General features: G+C 40.2%; 1 protein-coding gene across 2 annotated transcripts in view; it reads right to left on the minus strand.

The window, feature by feature from the left end:
- etv6 (ETS variant transcription factor 6) overlaps positions 1-23,470 on the minus strand; it is a 45,188-nt gene that overhangs the window by 14,484 nt on the left and 7,234 nt on the right. Inside the window, exons 2-3 of one of the 2 annotated variants that reach the window (XM_059325905.1) lie at positions 22,014-22,140; positions 3,125-3,289 (exon numbers count right to left, since the gene is read on the minus strand). In XM_059325905.1, the coding sequence (XP_059181888.1) occupies positions 3,125-3,289; positions 22,014-22,140 (292 nt within the window). Of the gene's footprint in view, positions 1-3,124; positions 3,290-22,013; positions 22,144-23,470 lie in introns of both variants that reach the window. The other variant, XM_059325904.1, reaches the window with a different exon arrangement.

Below are 23,470 nucleotides of genomic sequence, written 5' to 3' on the forward strand. Positions count from 1 at the left end.
CCGTTTTACAACAAAATGATCTCAGTGACGCGATGTAAGACAACTAATAAAACCTGCCATGATGAATCACCTTTTCCAGCTTTTTTCCCCAAGAACTCGATTTCTAAACAGGATGTCAAAATGTTTTAAATGGAAATGAAAGCTTGACAACAGCTGCCAGCTGGGCCACATCTCTCTATACAGCTACTAATCATTCACACAACATGCTAGAATATGTAAAAGGAGGAAATACATATATATGGAGGTGAACAGAGCAAGCTTTAATAACCTTCTGATCCATTTTACAAGGCTTTATAAGTAACTTAGTTCATTAATGAAATACTAAAGTTTGATGAAATACATAAATAAATGTTGAAATAAATGAGTTATTTGTTTTAAATAAAAAATAAAAGCTGAATTATGTACAAAATGTTTTTAAAAATAAAAATGCAATTAATAAATAAATGTTGGTAATTAATTGCAAATAATTGATTTACTGCTAATAAAATAAAATAAAAAAGCTGAATTATATAAAAAACATAAAAGTTAATTGCTAATTATTAAAATAAAATAAATGTGAATAAAAGCTGAATTAAATACTTACGTTAAAAATGTGTGCATAATCAAATAAATAAATGTTAATTAGATTATTGCAAAATAAATAAAATAAAAAAGCTGAATTAAATACAAAACTAAAAACATAGCATAAACAAATTAATAAATAAATGTTGGTAATTAATTGCAAATACATTATTGCTAAATGAAATATTGCAAATACAAGCTGAATTAAATACTAACATTAAAAATTTGTGCATAATCAAATTAATAAATAAATGTTAGTAATTAATTGCTGATTAATTATTGCAATATAAATACAATAAAAAATCTGAATTAAATACATAACAAAAAACATAACCTAATTAAATGAATACATAGATGTTAGTCATTAATTGCAAAATACATTATTGCAAAATAAAATAGAATTAATGCGAATAAAAGCTAAATTAAATACTAACATTAAAAATTAGTACATAATCAAATTAATAAATAAATGTTAGTAATGAATTGCAAATACATTATTGCTAAATAAAATAAATGCAAATAAAAGCTGAATTAAATACTAGCATTAATATATGTGCATAATCAAATTAATAAATAAATGTTAGTAATTAATTGCTAATTAAATTATTGCAAAATACATAAAATTAAATTAAAAAGCTGAATTAAATTTAAAAAGACATAACAGTCAAGTTAATAAATAGATGTTAATCATTAATTGCAAAATACATGATTGCAAAATAAAATAGAATTAATGCGAATAAAAGCTGAATTAAATACTAACATTAAAGATTGTGAATAATCAAATTAATAAATACACGTTAGTAATTGATTTGCTTATTAATACAATTATTATATTGATTAATTGTAAAATAAATAAATATCTTAAATTAATTTCTATATTATTACAACTTGAAAATAATTTAATTTATTTCTCAGCATAAAGCATAAAGTTTATGCACTACTTTAAAGTTAAAAGTAATAAGAACTGAATCAAACGAGTGACAGATCATAATTCACAGATACATTTACGTTATTAACATAAGCCATAGAGAAAATGCCTGAAGAAGTAGAAAAATAATAAATGATAAATACACAAAAAATATAAATGATTAATATCTGATTATATTGGCAACATTTATGTATGTATTTATTTAATTATATTTGTTTTTGGTTCAGCTTCCATTTGTTTATTATTTCTTCCATTTTTCAGTATTTATTTAAGCATTGATTGATTAATTCCCACACACTGTGGCCTTAGAATGATCTGACATGGTCATGGTTCCCGGGCTGTGCACAGTTTATCCTTATCTTACTATATTTCACAACGCTCATCACTCATCCATCCCACTGATGACTCTGATCCCGACCCACACACTGACTTCAGCCCTGCCTGACTTCACTCTTACATTTCCAGGACAAACACACATCCAATCCTGTTTATTACGAAACTAGAAATCCAAAAACTTTTTATTTTCTCGAGCCCGGCCACTAGCGTTGCCGCAGCGACAGTTGAGGTTGGTTTGTACTTCCTGATCAACGGTCCCTTACTTCCTCCCCCGGCAGCCTCGCTGTAACAGCTGCCTCCCTCAGGCAGTGTCGCCTGACACCACCACCTCCCCTCCTCAGCACTTTATTGATTTTTAAAGGGTGTAGTTTTGCTGTAAACACATTGATTTTAAAGCTACATTGGCACGGGTTTTCATGTACAAATAAACTGTAATATTGGTCTCAATCATGAAGAGCAACAGCTGATCAAGGGTCACAGTGTTTGTGAGACAAACTGTCATCATGGAGTAGGGCTGGGCGATATATCGATATATTGGAATTAGACCATATCGCATAATCAATATAGTTCAAATTTGCACTGTGATCCTTGCTCCAGTCAGGCTGCGGCTTTTATATTTTTTCATTTAAAATGTGCACTTTATGGAGCTTTGTTTTTTAAAAAAGGTTCTCCTGTTGTTATACAGTTTTTATGTTCACTTAAATAAACAGTTTCAATAAAACTACTTGTGACATGTCATGTTTGGCTTTGACTTTGACTGAACATTTGCTCTCACGTTGTGATAAAAATATCGTATGTCAATATTCAGCCTAAATATATCGGGATATGACATTTGGTCCATATCGCCCAGCCTTATATTAAAGCAAATTCAGCTGTCTTCCCAGTGTAAGTTGTTATAGTAGTAGCTTGAACTTAATTTTGCTTTATGGAACTGAATATGACTTTTGGTCCATATCGCCCAGCCCTATCATGGAGGGTCAAACTATATTTCCAATTTTATAAGTTCCTATGTACCATTTTCTGACAGCAAGTGTCAACTTTTCCCTTTGAAAAGCAGAATTTATGAATAAAAGCATCAGTTGTTTTTTTTTTTTTCTGTTTCCATGATCTAAAACTGCTTGTATGTTCTGTTTTCCATTCTGGCTCCTGCTCCAGTTGGACTAAAAGAACTATCTAATGCAATCAATGAAAGTGACTCATTTGTAAAGCTTTTCACTCATGTCTCCAGTTTTCCCAGTCTGGAATAAACCTCTAACATCTCCAAGAAATTCATGAAGAGGTTGAAAGAAGACGGGTTACCGGAGTGGGGGGATCTGTAGCGGAAGTCCTCCTTGGTGAGCAGTAGCAGGGCTTTGCCGTTCATTTGGAAGGAGCCGCTGCTGATGGGCCGCAGAGCGAACTCCTTCTCGGCCCACCGCAGCCACTGGGCCACGTCCTCCCTGCTCCAAAACACTGGCTGCAAACCTGGAGGTGAAAGAGAAGATGGAGTCAAGGGAGGTGAGATCATGGTTTGGTAAAGAAGCAACACAGTGGAGATGATGGGGAAGGGAAGGAAGAAAAGAAGGATGAGCTCAGTGGAGGAGAGGCAGAAGGACGGGGGGGTTGGGGGCGAGGAAGGAAGAAAAGGAAAGGCAGGAAGGAGGGGAGGGTGAAGGGGAGGGAGGGAAGGAGGAGGGGGGGGGGGGGGGGGAGGAAGGAAGGAGGCAGAGGCAGTAAAAAGGATATTGAGGAAGTGGAGATAAAAGCCAAAAGGAGGGAGTGATTACGGGAACGGCAGCAGAGATAAAGAAAAAAAAAGATGAAGGAGGAGACAGAGTCAGAAAGGGAGAGGAGGTTAGAATAAAAGATTAGAAGATGATAGGTTAAAGGGAAGAACAGCGAATGAATCACAAGGATAAAATAGGGAGGGGGATATGAGAAAGACGGTTATTTTATTTGATCTGTTATGATCTGTGCTGCGTCTTTCTGAACTCCAGACAGGCACATCAGAGGACGGACAGTTTATTGGTCTGTGTATAAACGGACAAGGACACATGGAGGGAAGGAGAGCAGAGGAAACAGCAAGGACAGTATCCTTCTTTTTTTCCTCCCTCGCACTGTGAAATGTTGCTTTCACCGTCGTGGGAACAGGAGTGTAAAACATCTGCACTGGTGACCAACAAACACACTGAGGCATCAGGAAAACAGTGTGAAAATTAAAAAAAAAAAAAAACTACATTTTATCTGAGTGGATCTTAGTTGTCAAAACATTTCTCAGACCTGCTGTGAATGCAGGAATTATTTTATTTATAGAGCCAAAAAAAGTGAGAACAAATTCAGCATTTTGGGTTTTTGTTTGCCCTGAAATACAGTCAGTCTGTTTTGGTGCCTGCAGACTCTTATGCATAAAGAAACCCTGGGCCTGTTGCTTAAAGCAAGTTTAGTCTGAGTCATTTTCAGTTTATCAGTTCCATAAAGCAAAATTAAGTTCAAGCTACTACTATAGCAACTTACACTGGGAAGACAGCTGAATTTGCTTTAATATAGGGCTGGGCGATATGGACCAAAAGTAAACCTAAATACTGTATAAAAACAGGAGAACCTTTAAAATCAAAGCTTCATAAAGTGCACATTTAAAAAAAAAAATCTTAAATAAAAATAGCCTATGAAATAAAAAAGGCCAGTCATTTTCTGAAATAAATATATTTACATGAGAAAAGAACAACTAACATTACATATGAACTAAATATGACAAACCCTTGTAAGGGCAGCTTTTATATAGACAGAAAGAAAAACAAATTTGAACTATATTGATATATGCGTGCAACACACGTCATCCAATCATTTTGCACTCTCAGTATAACCCAATGCTTTCCAGCATGACTCAGGCTCACCTCCTCTTTTTCTATCTTCTTCTCCCTTTCACACGCATATACACAAAAACAGACTTGCATCAGTGTATAGCTCCCATCAGCACATCCGTGACACCCAAACTACTCATTTCTTACATCTCACTTATCGCCCGGCCTCAAACACTTCCTCTGGGAGTTGGACAGCTGTTATCTTTGGCCGCCAATGTCACTGTCACACAAGTAATAGGAACCTTGTGCTCGCTTTCAGGCCGCCCCGCACCCCACCCCCACCTTGCCCCCCCCCCACCCGTCAAACAGAGGAAGTTTTCACAGAGAGCAATCAATATAAAATGAAACCCTGTCTAGATTGTCAGATTCCCATTTCTTCCCTTCCCTTCTAGTCCTCTATATTCAGATAGGGGCATGACCAGCACTGGCGATAGCTGGGGAAGGCCTCGGTTATCTGAAGCACAGCTTACGGTCTGTCAAGCTCTGACCCTCAACATGTCAACAGACGTCCTGAGAAAGTGTCAGGGAGTGGGATACAGGTGTTCCACAACCACAGGAGCAGGTGGTCGGCAGATAAGGAACTAGATTTCTTCATATTTTTACTAGGTTTTTACTTACTTTGATGGATTGGCATTGGCCTACATTACCTATATCCTCTAGTGTGTTTAATATTACTCATACGTTTGGAAATAGGGATAAAAATTAAGGCAGGGACTTTAACGCGTTAAGATTAATTAATTACACAAAAATTAACTCGTTAAAAAAATGGACGCATTTTAATCACACTTATTTTTGCACCGTGGAACGTTTCTCACTGGATGAGTTTCAGGCGGACCGATTATGCTGGAGCACCAACTAGTGTTCATGAGTTCAGACGACAACAAACCACAGTGAACATGAACGAAGTAGCTGTTGAGAGCGCTTTGGTTGGCCCCGTGGATGATGGGACATTTTGTTACAAAAAAACAACGGATGGAAGCGTCGATAAGAGCATGGTTGTGTGCAAGCTATGCAACAAGGAATTCACATATCACCGCAGCACATCGAGCCTCAAGTATCACCTCAATGCAAAACATATAGCAGCTAGCTTACACGTAATGGCAAAAATTGCACTGGTCTGTTGGACTTGAACAAAAATAAACAATATTTGTTGCTTAAGCTTATGTAAGCTTATGTATTATTCAATGGTATACTAAAAATCCATGTGAAAAAAAATTACTTCTCACTGTTCTCAGGTCAAATATTTATATGCTTTTCATTAATTACAAAGCCTCTAATTAATTAGATTTTTTTTTTTTATCGAGTCCCGGCCCTAATAAAAATATTAAGTGTTAAACATCAGAGTGAAAAGAATGTCAAAGATTCCCAGAAAACCAGACATTTATGCTCAAATTTGTTTGTTTTTTGAAACGTTTTTTGTAGCTTCTCCAAATTTAACTGGACTATATAGCAGGAATAGATGTGGGATGAACTGGAATACTCCAGACATCATTGACTTTCCATCAATATTGAATCAAGCTGCCATCTGCACCAGCTGTACGTTCATCTCTCGTGGCTAACTTGTGAGAGCAGCGAGGCCGGAGCGGGCAGCAGTGCAGGCCGGGGTCGCAGGGTCATGGCTGCGGTATGCTCTCTCCAGAGCCGGAGAGAGGTGCTGCTCTGCCAAAACCCCTCCGAGATCCGGTCTGCCGGCCTCAGCCATCTGCACAGAGCCCAAAGGAGGAAGCAACAAGGGGAGCAGAAGGGAGGAGGAGGAGCAAGAAGGGGGCCCAAACAAACGTGTCCCACAACGCACTTTGGCAGGAAGCAATCCAGCGTGGGCTCCGTTTCAGCACAGGAAACTTCCTGCGGTAAGGTTAGAGAGCGACGCCGGGAGGTTTATTAACAGACAACAAGACAGAGACGAGAAAAGGAAGAGTGGAAACAGAAAGGAAAGAGTGATGAGAGCAGCGGCGCGTAGTGTGTGAGGACAGGGAAAAAATGAAGGCAGATGAGGTAGATCGCAGGAGAACTAAACAAAGGCGCAAAAAGAGGAAGGAAAGTCAAACAGGAAGGGAAACAGATACTGAAGCAGTTCTCCATCGAAGTTCACAGAGCGGGACATCAGGCTCAGCCTGAATTCCTGCTCATATCTGGTCTTTGTGACTGTCCATACCTATTTTAGGATATAACCTACGAAGCCAAGCCTGTAAGTTACACCAGTCCATCACTCTTCTGCTGTCACTTGCTGCCACCACTGCTGCAGCTGATCATACAGCATTTCAAAAGTCCGACACCACCTGAAGAATCTGCCTGTGGGCTCTGATACACCTTTCCCCCCCACATAAAACAGGTTTTGCACTTAATTTTGAACAGTTCAGACTAAAATTAATTGGTTCAGAACCTGAAAGTTAGCTCCCAGCTGGAACTAAAAATAGCCGGTCTTTCTTGACCCGAAGTACGAACTGAGGTGGGTGTGTCATCTTCTACAAGTTTGATAGAGAGAATGAAGTCTTGCATGTTACAGTCGTCTTAAATAGTTGGTCCATGACAAGATCTGTAAGAATCGGACAAAAGCACTCTTACTACGACTGTTTACTTCCGTTATGCAACACCCTCCATAGATGACACATTCTTGGCTTAACTGGTCAAACAGGGCTGGTTCACTAGATAGCACCAAGGTTCCAAGAATCTTGAGCAAAACCAGTTCAAGAACCAGAGATAATCTGGTGAAAAGGGACATCTGTCGACTTGCCTAATATGAATATGCCGAAGTTGGTGCTTTCCTGTGGGAAGGGATCAGAGTCTACGGATTTGTGTGAAATTCAAAGTTCTTTGTACTTTGCTTATGTCACTCACAAGTCACCATACGAGTGTGGTGTTTGCAGTATGGTTGATAGGACATAGTAGGGGTGGTATCCGTTTTCTCCATACCATTGTACCATCCAACATTTCACCGGGACAAACGGTATATGACTAGCCTGGCTAACACCAGACTATATCACAAATGAGATACAGTCTGGAGACCACCTATTAATTTTTTCTGTAGAGGAGGCGTGGTTTATGATTGTCCAGAGCCGTTTATTGGGACGAATGTCTATCATAAGCGTCTGTATGTAGCTCTTAGCGAATCGCTAAACCCCATTAGCTGAGCCTCTAACGGGGCTAGTTGGCAGATTTGGCTTTTGCCAAAACCATTTGGAAGCAAGGCTAAAACATCCTATTTGGTGGTGATAAAGGAGTGTAAAGCCAAATGTTCTTCTTCTTTTAAAATAAACTTTGGCTCTAAACTATCTAGAACACATGCTGTGTTCCAATACCCATACTTCCCGTACTTACTATACTTAGTTTGAGTACGCAGGGTGTTTCGATTCCGATCGCTGCGAAAAGAAGTGTACCTAAAGGACCCGGATGTTGCCCTCACAACGGTCAAGTGTGGAACGATGTACACTATACGCACTCTACAGCCGCCATCTTGTCTATGTAGCGGAAGAGGCGGAGCCAGGCAGAGCCGATCAGCTCGAAAAAAATGTTTGTAATGGCGGCTGACGACGACGGCGCATTCTCCACATTTGCTGCGTTAATAGAGCCATATTGCCGGATTGTAGAAGTAAAGATTAAACAACACAAAGGATAGTTTTTTCGCCGTTCAAAGGCAGAAGTTTTTCGCGGTTGACGAGCCATGGCGGCTGTTGCGAGCGTCATTTCCGGTAAGTGCACCACGGAGTATTAGATTTGGAACAACACTAACCTGCTGAAATCTGCGTACTTAGTAAGTGCGGATAGTGCACTACGTTTAAGTGTACTCATGGAAGTATGGGTATTGGAACACAGCAACAGTCTACAGCAAGATCCAAAGAGAGCTTCGTTCCTGCTGTCGCCATGTTGGATCCGTAAGCAAACTACAAGCTTCCATCTGTCCAATAATACGTGATATCGTCTTGCTGTCCCTCCCCATTCTGTGATTGGATACCAAAAGCAGGGCTAAGAATCAGACACCATGTCGCCTTGTATGACGTCATAATTGAGTCAAAAGTCGTGCGAGCAATAACACATCTGCACACGCATTTATTTCGTGTCACGAGCGCAGATTTCAACTGCCGCGCGCAATTTTTTGATCTTCGCGCACATATTCAGCAACCAAGTGAAGCAGATTCTCCCCTGTGCTTGCTCGCGGTGGAGCGAGGAGTTTTCACACATTGGGTCGCTCGCATTGGAGCTCTGCTCGCGCGGCGCAAGGACTTTTGACACATTTGGGCGGGGCCAAGGCTGACTCCGGGCCTCTTATGATTGGTCATTTTCCAGCCCTCCACGTGATAAATTCAGCACAGAGCAGATCGTTCGGACAAAATAAAACATCCGGTATATTTTCAAAATAAAGTACCTCAGGTTAACGTATTTCACAACTTGAAGACGTCATGATGGGCGGGGACAGACCTGAAGTTTATTTATATACAGTCTATGAAACAAACAGAGATCGCTAAGTGAACACCTCCTGCAGCAGCAGCACATACACACTGTACTGCTACAGAGCTAACTGTTAGCCTGTTAGCACATACACACTGTACTGCTAGAGAGCTAACTGTAGCTAACTGCCGCTAACGAGGTCGGCCGACCTCGTTAGCGCTCATTAAGACCGAGTTGCTGGATTTGTCTCCAGTCATTAATGAGGAGATGTTGATTCTCTTCCGGTTAGATCACTTCATTACGCGTGAATTCGCGAGATCTCGTGCGTCCTCGGGACACAGACGGATCCGGTGTGTGTTGACGGACTGCGGAGATACTGTATGATCATTTAGAAACAAGAAACAGCATTTTTCAACCTTTTTATTACCAGTGATTAAGCGTAGAGTTGTGGTCGTGAACGTCATGAAACAACCGTTGTTGTTGTTTAGATGATGCCGCCGCTACCAGCTGTCAGCAGTAAACTGAAAAGGCACCCACGTGGAGGGCTGGAAAATGACCAATCATAAGAGGCCCAGGATCAGCCTTGGCCCCGCCCCCAATGTGTCAAAAGTCCTCGCTCCCCACGAGCAGAGATCCACCACGAGCGAGCACGGGGGAGAATTTGCTTGCTGAATATGTGCACGAAGATCAAACAAGTGCACGCGCCAGTTGAAATCTGCGCACGACACGAAATAAATGCGCGTGCAGATGTTTTATCGCTCGCGCGACTTTTGACTGAAATATGACGCCATAGCCTTGCAGTTCGAAATGGAATCGAGCGTGCAAGGCAGCATGAGCATACCCAGGCTAGTATATGACAGTGTTTTGTGTGTCATTTCCTGTAAGTCACAATGTTTCTCAGCTAAGCTGCCTGGACACTGCCATCTGGTGGTGGCTGCTGTGCATGACTACCAGTTTAAATAGACAGAAAGGGCAGCGTCTTTATTTTAAAGGTATAGAAAATCATAACATCAAGATTTTCAAATAGGCTAATATACCGTAAAAATGTAATACCACCCAAGCATAGGACCTAGGATTCAGAAGCGTGTCTAAATTTTAAAAAATAGACATGATACAGAGAAAAGATTTAATACACGGGAGGAAGTGCGATTAAGATGCTTATGTATGTATTAACTACAACATTGTATAAAAAAAATTACTAGACTAATTAGAAGCAGGATCAATATTGGAATCAGAATGAGTTTTCTTGTCATTTTTTCTGTCGTCATTGCCATGTCTTCATCCTCCTTGCTAGCATTGTTCAGTAAGCTACCAAAACCATGACAGTTGTAGATGAATCACAAGATTTATTTGCAGTCGTGTCATCGCTGATCCTATCAGATTTCAGCTGTAAAACCTGAATCACATTCAAGTTGAGAGTTTCAGGATCTTTCATTTTGCATCTCGCTTTCATGAGGCACCGATTCTAAAAATGAAGAAAAGCTTTCTGTTGCAGTGCAGCCAGTGAGACACAAACATCCTTTGCTTACTTAGAGGGAGAAAGGAAAATGGATGGTGTGGACAGAAAGTGAGGGGAGAACAGAAAGAGCACCTTGGACCCTGACACTCTGTTCCTTCAACACATTGACACACTTCCTTGGGCTGATAACTTTGTCCTTTCTTGTTGTTCTCCGTCAGAGAATCTGTTACAGATTTGTTGCAGGTTACAGAAAGAAAATCAATTTCAGTCTTCCTTGTCATCAGTCTCTGCCTTGTTGAATGCATCTCAGATTCACAGTGCTCATGAGAGTGAATATGTGTGTGTGTGTTTTTGAGTTTGGTGTGTTTACATTGAATAAAACCCTCAAGCACGACAGCAGCAGGATCCCAAGCCCTTGACTAAACCGTGGGCTCCTAATCCTCTCTGATGACACATAATTTTCACTCTGTGGTTTCTCAGGCCCCCGCTCATGCACGAACACACATACACACACAGAGCGCACAAGTTGCCAAGGCAACTCATAAGCGCTTGGGATGAATGAAGGGAAGAAGAGGATGAGATCACTGGTATCTTGTTTCGTTGTTGCGGTACAGAAGCCCTCAACTTCCCCTCGCAGCCAGACGAGTTAATGAGGTCCGTCCTGCTGTGGAGCTTAGAGGTCCCATCCAGACTCACAGTTTTGCTCCGCACGTCTCGCCAACACTCATGCTGATGCTGTTGTTTCTCTCGCCCAACTGCAGCAATTGCCTCTTGACAGTTTGACTGACAAAAGACGGCTTTTTAATGTAGCCCTGGTTTGTATTTTGGGGCAAACATTATGCTAACAGCTGCGTCAAAGCTCAGCACAGATGAACAGTCATTTCTTTCTGGCTGTTTCTGATCATGTCACTGATCTCTCTAAAAAGAATACTCATACCCCAACCTGCGGGCACACACGTGGGTTTTAACAGCTCATGTATTTAGTAGGCTACTTTCACACTGAAAAGTAGTAACCAGCTGGTATATTTTAGCAGGCATAGTTAACCTAACAGCATTATTATGTCTTTAACCCTTTGGAGTCTTGGACGGTTTTGTCTTGGGCTCGTTTTTGACTACTTTTCATTCTGCCACTTAGAAAATGTTTACCATGCCATGTTGGTATCTTTCTTTCAGCAACCTCACCTATGTGACTTGAGAATATATATATATATTTTAATGATTTATTGATTTTGAAAATAATGTTTTTTTTTACTTTTAAAACCAGTCATGCTAAATAAAGAATTAACATTTTGCAAATGTCAACACATACATACCATATAATCGGTAAAATGAGGATAACATCAGCCGCGTTTCCACTAGGGGGAAAAGTGGCCACCGGAAAAGCCATTACAAGTTAGCCCCCAGAGGGATTTACGAGACTCCGGAGGTTACGTATGGTTTTCACCATCGCTTACTGTTCACAACGTCAGCAGCTGATCATAAACAAAGCAGCATGGCTAATTATGCACAGCATCTCCACTGATCATAAACATAGTGATCGTGAATTAATGGCATCGCTAACTGTGCACAGAGTGTCCGGTGGTTTTTGTAAACAAACAGAGATCGCTAAGTGAACACCTCCCGCAGCAGTATCACATACACACTGAACTGCTTCAGAGCTAACTGTAGCTAACTGCCGCTAACAGTAAGGAGAAGGAGTCTCTGGATTTGTCTCCAGTCGCTTTCTTGAAAAATAGTCGCTAAGGAGGTCTGAAAAGTTGTTAAATTTAGCAACAAAGTTGCTAAGTTGGGAACACTGCTTTGCCGGCTTTTACAAATGGCGTGTGTTGTTGTGGTACAGAGTATTACGTCGCATCCCGCTTAGTGATCTATCCAATCAGTAACCAGGCTTTTTTCAGGGGAGAAAAAAGGCCCTGCTCTTCGACAGGGACTAAAAAAGTCCAGACAAAAGCCCGTGTTCAAATTAGGGGCGTTTTGGTGAGTGGGACCCGCCTCATTCCGAGTATTGCCCGGTAGTGGAAACAGACCCATCTAGTTCAACATTTTTATACTAAACTTTCTCTCCGGTTTTACTTGGATTATTATCATCAAACAGAAACTGACATGGAGATTTAAGCCAGAACTTCAGAGGGCAGCTGGCGGCACGCCTCGATGCTGCTCCGTTTGTACGTTGTGACGTCATGAAGAAGTCATGTGATTTGAAAAACACTGGCGAGATCTGTGACTCCAAAGGGTTAAGAACTGGGACTCAACTTATATTACATTAATATAAGTGTTTTTGATAGTTTACAACATAGTAAAGCTAATTTTACAGCATTAATCACCAGTAGAAAATGGGGATGCAACTTAGGAGAAGCTAATATTACATGGTTAATATTATGTTTTTGCTTGGTAACTTGTTGCAGTACTGAACAAAATGATCTTATTTTGTGTGTCAAAGTTTTTTTATTTAATTTTACCCTGGTATCAGAGATATTGAGTATTGTATTGAAGTTCACAATTTTGGTATTTTGATGACTTTAAGCTAATTAACAGTATTTTGGCCGTAAAGCTAAAGACAAGACAGTTTGTTTTATCCGCCTCCATTTAGACATTAATCTACCTCTTTAACTGTTCACTTTGTCAATGGACCTTCCTGAATGAATCTACAGGATCTAATTTCTCTGGGACAAGACAAAAGTAAAGTCCCTACATTTGAGGTACATTTTCAATTGGACAACAAATCAATTGAAATTTAACTCTAAGTTCCTGCTGTTATTTTGCAACATAAAACTAATCCCAAAGGTCATGTATATTAATTTCCAGATTTTCTCGTGCGTCACAAATGTTGTGTTTCCTTGCTATGTACTAGTGAAACTGGAACAAAAGTGCACACATGCTGTATTTGAGTCATACTGGAATCTGAAAGTCTCAGAAATTGTTTTCTGATAAAACTCCAGACTTTCAACAGTCGAAATATACACACAATCACAACTGATGCACATTAGATTCCAAGACAGAGGACTTGAGCTCAGCCTGACCTGAATGAACTATAACTAAATAAACAAAAATGCAGCGCTGCATCTGGGACTTTGCTCTGCATACTCAAAGCTCCTTAGTCACTCAGTTCTTCGGTAAATGTTTGCCTGTTCTCTCAAAGCAGAAGTAGGCGGATATTGGTCTTGCTATCTCAATAAAGAAAAGGTTTTTCTTTCTCCAGACAGAGGAGGAGGAGGAGGAGGAAGGAGGAAGAAGGAAGAAGTAGGAGGCGGGCTGACCATGACCTTCTGACACCCTGACTCAGGGACATGTGGGTATGAGAGCTACACATTTCCACAGTTAATCCTCACGTACTATTCATCTCCTCTGGCTTTGTGTGTCTCTCTGTACATTGATTCCCTGTCAGGTGGGTGCGGCAGGGGAAAATCCACCTCCGCACACACACATACACACACTTTTACTTTTCAGTCAAGAGAACTCCCCCTCCCCTTCTCTCATATTCATCCTCCGCTTCCTCCACCGGCATGCACGTGCCTATCCCCGTCCAGCAAATCTGGACTCCATCCAGTCAAAACAAACATAAAACAGCTCATCAATCACATGGAACTTTTATGGCCAGGAAGTAGCGCGACCTGTTTTTGATAGCTTGTTGTTGAGCGCAGGAGCAAGCCGGCTCTTGTAGGTTAGTTCCTGAATCCAGCGTCAACTGCCACTCTTCTTTTGTTCAGGAGCCAATTTTTTCTCTCTTTTTTTTGGGGGGGGAAAATGCAGAAGCTTCAAAGACATTTGTTCGCTCAATCAAAAGGCCCCTGCTTGTCTGAAACCCACACACACCCTTATACTATACTCTTTTATTTCTTTCCGTGTGGAGAAAGTGAAGTCAGCATTTTGTGCAGTGTAACACGTCGGTGATCGCTTCTGCTGCAAAGCCTCCATGGCACTGCTTCTCAACCTTTTTGTCTAAAACAAGGTCTAACTTGTGGGCTCTGAGCCCAGGTAGCATTTGACTACAACCTGTAGGGAGTTCAGATTTAGATTGTTTCATTCAAATCATGACCACAGCCTACACAATTCCATGCAATGTAAATAATTTAGATTTCCTGACCTTTTACCAACTGGTCACTGATTTATGTCATCCATTTCCACATTTCTTCACATTGCAGGGCTAAAAGAGCCTCAGTGAATGTGGAAGTGGAAACCATGTCCTGAAATCAGAACAGTTTCTCAGTCTTTCTCAGTAACTTCCCAGAATAACCTTCAATTTAAACCAAACTCCACTGATTTTACATGCTACAATTTCATTTACATGTAAGAATCTCCTCCATAATCACAGAGAGTTCGATACAACATGCGAAAAGAACTACTCTGTCTTTGCCAAACGTAAGAAAAAAAGAAAGAAAAAAATACTTATGTAATTTCATCAAGGACTTTTTAAAATTAATTATTTTAATTGTGCAGTCAACTGTTAATTTATTCATTTATTATTTTACATTGTTCTTTTTTGAAAATTAACTCTTCATGGGTTGCAAAGAAAAAAAAGCCTCAAAAAGTCACTATGCACACTAAAAAATACTTGAATAGGTTTATTGTCCCTTAATACAGTGCTTAATGGGAATATACTAACTATTCACAGCTGCAAAATAATAAATGAATGCCAGAGATCTTTTGAGCTGATAAAGACTAGAGATAATTACCTGCTTCTCGCAACAGATACTGATAAGATAACTGATTAAAATGTTTCATAACTGTAGTTTATGCTCACCTGAGGGTGAGAAAGGCTCAGATAGTGAGCACCGACTGAAACTAATCCAACTGACTAACAGTTCTGACTATTCAAATGTTGATTAAAAAAAGTCTTATAAAGTATTTTTTTTAAAAACTGACATTATCTGTGAAAGCAAACATATTAATGGAAACTCAATGTGTTTTTAGGTGGAACTAACTATAAAGCTGCAAACTGTCGGTATTATAGCGTAGAGATGGTTCGCTTGGTAGCCATTGAAAGCAATCTGACTTTGTATTATCAGCCAATAACTTATCAGCTATAATAATAATAATAGTAATAATAGCTTAAATTTATATAAGCGGATGCTTCGTACCCCCAGCAAGACAAGTGGGTCTGGAGCAGCGCTGTAATAGCTGCAGGACTAGATGGCTGCTTGACTATGCTGCACAATGGTGTTGCATTATGGGAATGTAGGATCCAGTGGTTTTGGATTTTGGACAATATTAGAGTTGAGAAGTCAGGATATCTCAACCCTGCTGTTTACATTCGGAGAATTTGTTTTAAATTTGTTTCTTACATGTTCCCTAATTTTTCCACATGTAATATTAAATCTCTGGAATGCTTCTCTAAACAGTGCTGTCTGCTGCTTGCCTGATGATGAAGATTATGTTTCTGTACGGAGACTTTTTACTGCACTTTGTCTTATTCCAAACAATAAATTGGAAGAGCATTTGTGCTTCTTTTCTCATTAAAGCCTGAAATCAACATGGGGTCAGTCAGTAATGCCAGTGTGTGTTCATTGTGACGTTTAGAGTAAAGCAAACCCCCCCCCCCCACACCATGTGGAGTGTGTCGCGAACAGGAAGAGAAGGGGGCTGCGCTCAGCTCACTCGTTGGCATGTGAGAACAGTTTCCCTTTCACAAGAGAAAGGAGAGCGAGTTCAAACACACACACATGCACACACACAACAACAACAACAACATTTATTCAGGAAGCGCCGTCTGCCCACTCAGGAAATTCCTGAGGACAAGAGCTGCTTCCAGGGGCAGGAAATTTCCCCTCAGAAAGACCAAACACACACAACATAAAAAACACACACACATTCTTTATAACACCAATTCCCCCACACAGTAAAATGGGTAATATACCACAAAGACAGAGAGAGACCAAAGGAAGCTGGTGGTGGGGGGGGGGGGTTGCACTCATGTACGGTAACACAAACACACACCACACACACACAAACAGTATACACCTACACTACCTCTGGCAAGCTTTGCACAAAGACACAAGATTCACTCACACTCATCCACCCACTCGCACAAGCATGCATAGTGCAAACCCAGCTGTGAGCACACACACACACAGACACACACACACACACACCAAAGAAACCAGCCAGTCTTGTTTCCATGGACATGGACTTTTAAAATCATCCAGAAAGATATTTCTACTCTTGCAGCCACTCTTCTTTGTATTTGGAGCATGTTTATTGTAAAATAATACTGGAAGGCCTTGTGTTTTAGACCTTTAAATAATTCAGTGTGTTCCCACTGACTAGCTCTGAGTTGCGTCATGCTCCGAGTACGTGGGAGCCATGTCGAGCGATGTTGCCTGGATTGCGACTGAATTAGAACCCGACAAATCCAGTTCGCCGGTTAACGTCAGCACCGCTTCATTGCGAGCGGTGGCAAAATCCCCCCCCCCCCAAGCCTTTAAGTATTTGTCTCGCTTTTGACACAGACAAACAAAAAAAACATCACGGGCGGCTGACAGCACTCTTCCGCTCGCTGTTTACAACTGTTAATTTGTCTACTCGCAGACACGTACTGCTGCATGATCCCTTAATGTAGTGTTTCATAGTCTCTCTAACTTAAGATGGCATTTCAAGAAAAAGACAGAGTCCAAACATATAGATGGCACATGCATTAATAAAACTCTCCAGTCATACAAAATGAGCCATGAAAAATACGATAAACAGTACCGTTTTGTAAACAAATACTATTTTTTGCCAATAGTTAGACGAGAAGATTGATACCTCACATGTTTGTATGCTAAATATGATACTGCATGTAGCTAGCAGCCAGTAAGCTTAGATTAGCATAAAAACTGGAAACATGAGGTAAACCGTAAGCTTGGCTCTGTCCAGATGTAAACATTAACACAAATGAATACATTATATCTTGTTTGATTCATTTGTATAGGGGGTTAAGAGCTTGACTAATTTTTGGTAGGTGCAGCGACTTCCAGAAAGGCACAAAAACAAACAAGATATATCATGTTGATCAGTGAAGTTTGGGATGCTGTTTCCCCATTTCCAGTCTTTGTGCTAAGCTAAGCTAACTGGCTCTTTGTTAAAGAAATAGATGTGATAGTGGTCATTAATAAGCATATTTTCAAACTGCCAAATTATTCCTTTGAGCTTTAGAGTTTAAGCATATACTGAACACATACAACAAAACACCAAAGTCTAAATTTTAACTGCTTTCAGGTGTAAAAAATTACAAGCAAACATGGAAACAGGAAAAATGATTCTGATAAATGATAAAAGGTGTCAAACAATAGACCTTACTTGATCTGCATTAACTTATCATAATTACTTTTATTTAAATCGATTTAAGAACATATCCTCGGGCTGTAAATCACGTTTAGATAAGATATGATATTAATATTTTGGACAATTATATGGTATTTTCTGATATCAGTAAGTGTTCCACGATGCATTTCGACTCAATTCATTTCAGGGGCCTGCAATTAATGGGGCAATATCATATGTCCACAACAATGTCCATGTAACACAACCACACATACATACACATATTTTAATAGCTCACAAAAAGCTACTAAAATATGATCTGACAATTTATTACTGAGCACTTCAAGACATTAAAATTAAGTATAAATAAATAAAGTGGGAATTTTTTTTAAAAAAGCATATCTTATAGATGACATGTATTGATAGGTTTCACTTTGCATGATACAATTGGATCATTAAATCGATATTTTTATATTTTGTACTTGTTTTATATTGTAGTATATTTACAGTATGTATGTATTTATTTTACCTTTGATATTAAGCATCTTGGGACCAAAAACTGTTTGTAGAACAAAACAGCATTCTCTTCAACACTGCACTGCATTTGGTGACATTTGACTGAAATGTCTTTTCTGATAAATGGAAAGAACATTATAATTATTTCATTACATATACACTGAACAGAACAGACGTGAAGCACAATGGAGAGAACATTATAAAAAAAAACCTGCTTAAATGTAAAAGAGGTAACAAATAATACTCGGAAAAGTGGAAGCAAATGAATACAAATATATTTTAGGGAGTGATAAAAAAGGCTGTATTTTCTCAATATATTTTCCCAAGGTTAATGTTTGTAGTGTGATGTCAGGCTGAAAGGGTTAAAATTGAGCCTGGTAGCATTCTTTAGTGTGAGGAGCAGGCTGCAACTCTCCCCGATCTAATCCACTTCCTCCCCAGGAAATGGAGAAGGCGGATTTCTGCCCACACTGCAATTTCCTCCCTCATTCTTTTTCTTTCTGTCTTTTTTTCCCCCTCTCCTCCTCCTCCTCCTCCTCCCTCCCTCCTCCACCTCCTGCTCTCTTCCTCCCCTCTCCCCCCTCAGGACAGAACTCCCTCTGAGCGTGTCGGGGTTGGGTGGGGGGGGTTAATGGACAGCTTGTTTTCCAGCACATGTGTGTTTAGATAGGCGGGAGGAGAAAAGACGAGCAAAGGTGTTTTAGACTGCGTGCTCGGTGACAAAGACATGTTGCCGTCTGTCTCAGACTGGATCCCGACCAGCAGCAGCAGCCGTAAACTAAACACTGAAGATAAAACATTTTCCTGACCTGCAGATGTGCCAGAGTCATGTCTGTGTGAGGAACTGTGTTTGAAATGTGATTCAAACAAAGTACGACTTCCACATGTCTGCGGATGTGAACTGACCCGTCAGTTTACTCGACAGGAAACTCAACACGGACCTGTTGAGCGTTCTTCCTTTTTCTGCAACAATGCAAAAGAGGAAGTGGGCTGAGGGAGTTTCCTGTGTGTCTCATCCAGCCTCAGCCTGTGCAGCCGCCCAGCCAAGCACCTCCACAAAAGCCCTGAACTTCACACTTGTTTGAAAAAAATAAAATAAACTGGTTAAATATTGACGGACGCATGGACAAAGCAGCTCAGGGTTACTCTTTGAACGTGGAGCCTATCTCTTGGCACAGCTCCAGCCCCGCCTGCTCTTTGATTGGTTAACAACAGTGGGCCAATGCAAACGAACCAAAGTATCAGTGTTGCTTCATTCAATTCTACCTTTACTGCTTCACCTGCAGACTGATTTCTCTCTTAGTTCAATTAACACCAGAAAGTTGAGTTGGCGTCAAATATAAACCAGCTCATGTTCATCTAACACCTGCAATTAGTTTTCCTCATCGGAAGCTAAGTGGAAAAGTCGTCCTTGTTCTGTTGCTGCTACATAATTGGTTTGTTCTGATTCAAAGTTGTCAATTGATAGACCATCAGTGATTCTAAACAAAAGCCAGAGGACATCGAATGAGCTTGTTAATGGTCTCATCAAAAACAAGTCTGATTCTAGAAACTCTGGCTTTCGTTCATACTAGTTTTAGCTTACAGTTTTTAAGCCTCGTTTAAGCCTAGTTTTTAATCACGATCAATGAGAATCAATTGAAGGTCAAGTTCAAAGATGTGTGTGGTCCGAGCAAGGATGCCAGAAGTAGGGAGGTGGGAAGTAGGGAAGGGACCATTGGACCACTTAACACCCTTGGCCAAAAGCCATGTTTCCACTAGGGGGAAAAGTGGCCAACGGGAAAGTCTCAGGCCATGCCCTCTCAAAAGTCTGCTCACTCTGCGTGTCTCCATTACAAAAAGAGGGATTTAAAAAAGAGGGATTTACGAGACTCCCGAGGTGACGCAACTGTGGCCGCTGTCACTAACTGTGCACAACATCAGCAGCTGATCGTAAACAAAGCAGCATAGCTAATTATGCACAGCATCTCCGCTGATCATAAACATTGTGATCGTGAATTAACTGGCATCGCTACCTGTGCACAGCCCGCAGCTCGTTAAGAAGAGCCGAAAAGTTCTTAATTATAGCAACAAAGTTGTTAAGCTGGCAACACTGCTTCACCGGCAGGGGACAAAAAAGGCCCTGCTTTTCTACAGGGACTAAAAATGTCCCGACAAAAGTCCGCTCCGGATGGCTCGTATTCAAATTAGGGGCGTTTTGGCGAGTGAGACCCGCCTCATTCCGGATATTGCCCAGTAGTGGAAGCAGCCCTCTTGCCTAAATTCTGAGAATGTGACTGTTTTTCTATTGTCTCACAGGTACTGTAGGAACCACTGTCCCTCCACACACACAGCTCCCCCACCATTAAAAGACCAGCGGTTGACACAAGCGTTGAGCGCCACAGCACAGAGAGAGATAACAGTAAAGTTTCCCTTTAATACTGACACAACATCACGTTTGAATTTCAGCCTGCATGCACGTTTTCATACCGTCTCTGGCAGTATAATGTATTAACTTTTTTTATTCGGGGTATTGGGTATGTTATTTCTTCTTTCAAAAGTTAAGTCGTCTTGCTTTAAGCATTGTTATTTCTTCAACCTGCACAGTTGTGTCAATATCACTAGTTTTCAGGCTTTGGCTCAGGAGCATGACTTAACCCAGCCTTCCAAGCTCTGATTGGCTCACTTGCTTTTCAAGAGCACCCAGCCTTTTTGAATCAGTAACAAAATCTCAGATGTGGAAAGCAATTTAGACCTAATTTTATCCCATACTGGGGAACATTTCACTGCCTTTAGTTTCCCCATAACTCAGGTATTAGTGCTGCAGAGACTAATTCACCTTGCTGATGGATTTTAAGGAGGCTCAAGGACGTCTCTAATTCAGTGGCCAGAAGAAATGTAAAGTAAACATATTGTGTAGTGAACGGGTTTAAAGAAAAAATGATCCTCAAAGGAGAAAACATGCAGAAATCAATTAATTTAACCATCAGTTCAGTCTGAATACGATAACAAGCTGTTGTTTGAGGGGATTTTTCTAAATGGCTGGGATGACTTTCTTAATCCTACTAAAATGTGCAGGGGTCTTGGTCCTCTTACTTAAGCCCTCCACTTCTTCAACCCTCTGTCTTCCCCATCAGTTTAATTCCCAGCCCCTGTGTGTTCTCCACTCCACATTATCTGTTCCTGACTGCTGTGTAACTGTTGGGTGTTCCAGTGCAGTAGGTCTGTCAGTTCTGGTTCAGTGGAAGCATGTACGGTTCAGGTGTCTGACCCCGGATCTGCTTCAACGCCTCCCAGCTGAGAGGTCCAGCACGACTAGGCACTCATGCAGTGATAATAATGTGTGTGTGTTGTTATTATAGGATGTGATATGCTTTAACTATGCAAGTGATATTCCACACAGTTGTTATTTATTCATGTTGCCTGACAACACTGTTTATAGCTTTCTTTTGGCCGTTCTGCACTCTTTTATATCACCACGATTCAACTCGATCTATAGAAAATCCAAGCGATGTATCACAATCCCGCCCACACTGTGTGATTGACAGGTGATTTCTGGGATGAGGCAAATAAAAATCTGATTTCCCAGATTCAAGCAAACAGAAACATTTACAGTGCAAGATGCTAAAAACACTAACAAAAATCAATGTCCTGTTCAAATGACCGACTGATCAATGTATGTAGGAGTCACTGCTCATCTGTGTGTGTGTGTGTGTGTGTGTGTGTGTGTGTGTGTGTGTGTGTGTGTGTGTGTGTGTGTGTGACTCACGCAGGTGCGCAGGCAGCCTGGCAGGCTCGTCCTCCATTCGGCTGGCTGGCCTCGCGGCGGGAGCATGGACGGGGGAGGAAGTGGAGTTTGGCAGCGGGTTCGCGGAAGGACTGAAAGAGCTCCTCTCCTGCTATGAATAGACACAGAGACACAAAGCATGGCTCACAAAGCTCCACGACGCACCGGCCCTGAACCCAAACAGCCCCACGCCAACTCGCCTCACCTCGCCGTGCACCCACAACATCGGCGAGCCTCGGTCTCATCTCTGTGCACAGAGGAGTATGTGCTTCTAATAAACTGTCATGTTGCATGCACACATTCTGGTGATGCAAATATCCCGAATGCCACACATGCTTTAGAGCACAGTAGTTCTCAACCTTTTTTTCAGTGATGTACCCCCTGTGAAATATTTTTTCAACCAAGTACCCCCTAACCAGGGCAAAGCATTTTTGGTTGAAAAAAAAAAAAAAAAGACTTAAAAACAGAGCGCTGTGCCATCAGTGTCTGATTTATTAAACTTTGGAACTGATAAACACGTACAAAATTCGAACATTTGAAAAAAACAACCATTTCAAATATTTTAAATCATAAATATTTATTATTTATTTATATTTAATATACAACTTTATGTCCTTTTTAAATAATTTTGTGTCTTTTAAAAAAAATAATTTTGTGTCTTTTAAAAAAAATTGTCTTTTTTGGTAATTCTGTGTAATTTTTTTTGTAATTTTGTGTATTTTTTGTAATTTTGTGTCTTTTTTAATAATTTTGTGTCTTTTACTTAAAAACAGAGCACTGTGCCATCATTGTCTGATTTATTAAACTTCGGAACTGATAAAAACATATAAAAACATTTAAACAAAAATAAAAATATTTCAAACATTTTAAATGTTAATAAAGCATGACTAAATTTATTGCAAATATTTCTCATCACTTAAATGTAGTGATTCAAACTAATGTAGTAAAAACAGTGACCATATAACCATTTAACCCATAAGAACCCATGGTGACACGCATGTAACAAACACTTTAAATGTACTAGGATCTCCTATATTCAGCTTTATGCTTCACCTTAACTCATTAAATCCCTTTGCAAGACTGTTTGACTGTGAGAAGAAGTGACTTCTCTAAAATGTGCGTGTGACTGGAAGCTAATTTCAAAAAGCTAATTTTTTGTTACAAGGCTAAATTTAAACCCATTTAACAATTCTAATCAGTTAATGTCCTATATTGCATTTAACCTGTTTTGACCATATTTCCTGAACAAATTAATATAAAACAAAATATTGCTGTGACGTATACGTCAGAAAAAGGCAAATTTGTGTTTCTGTAAGTAGAAAAGGTGTTTATTTTAAAATAAGGAATATCATAAACATAAATTCCATTAACGCCCAATGTAACATTTATGTCACATGTGTTCTATGTGGTCCACTTGGTCTGTGGTATATCCCCCATAT

The sequence above is a fragment of the Centropristis striata genome, chromosome 22, assembly GCF_030273125.1.
Source record: "Centropristis striata isolate RG_2023a ecotype Rhode Island chromosome 22, C.striata_1.0, whole genome shotgun sequence".
NCBI lineage: Eukaryota > Metazoa > Chordata > Actinopteri > Perciformes > Serranidae > Centropristis > Centropristis striata.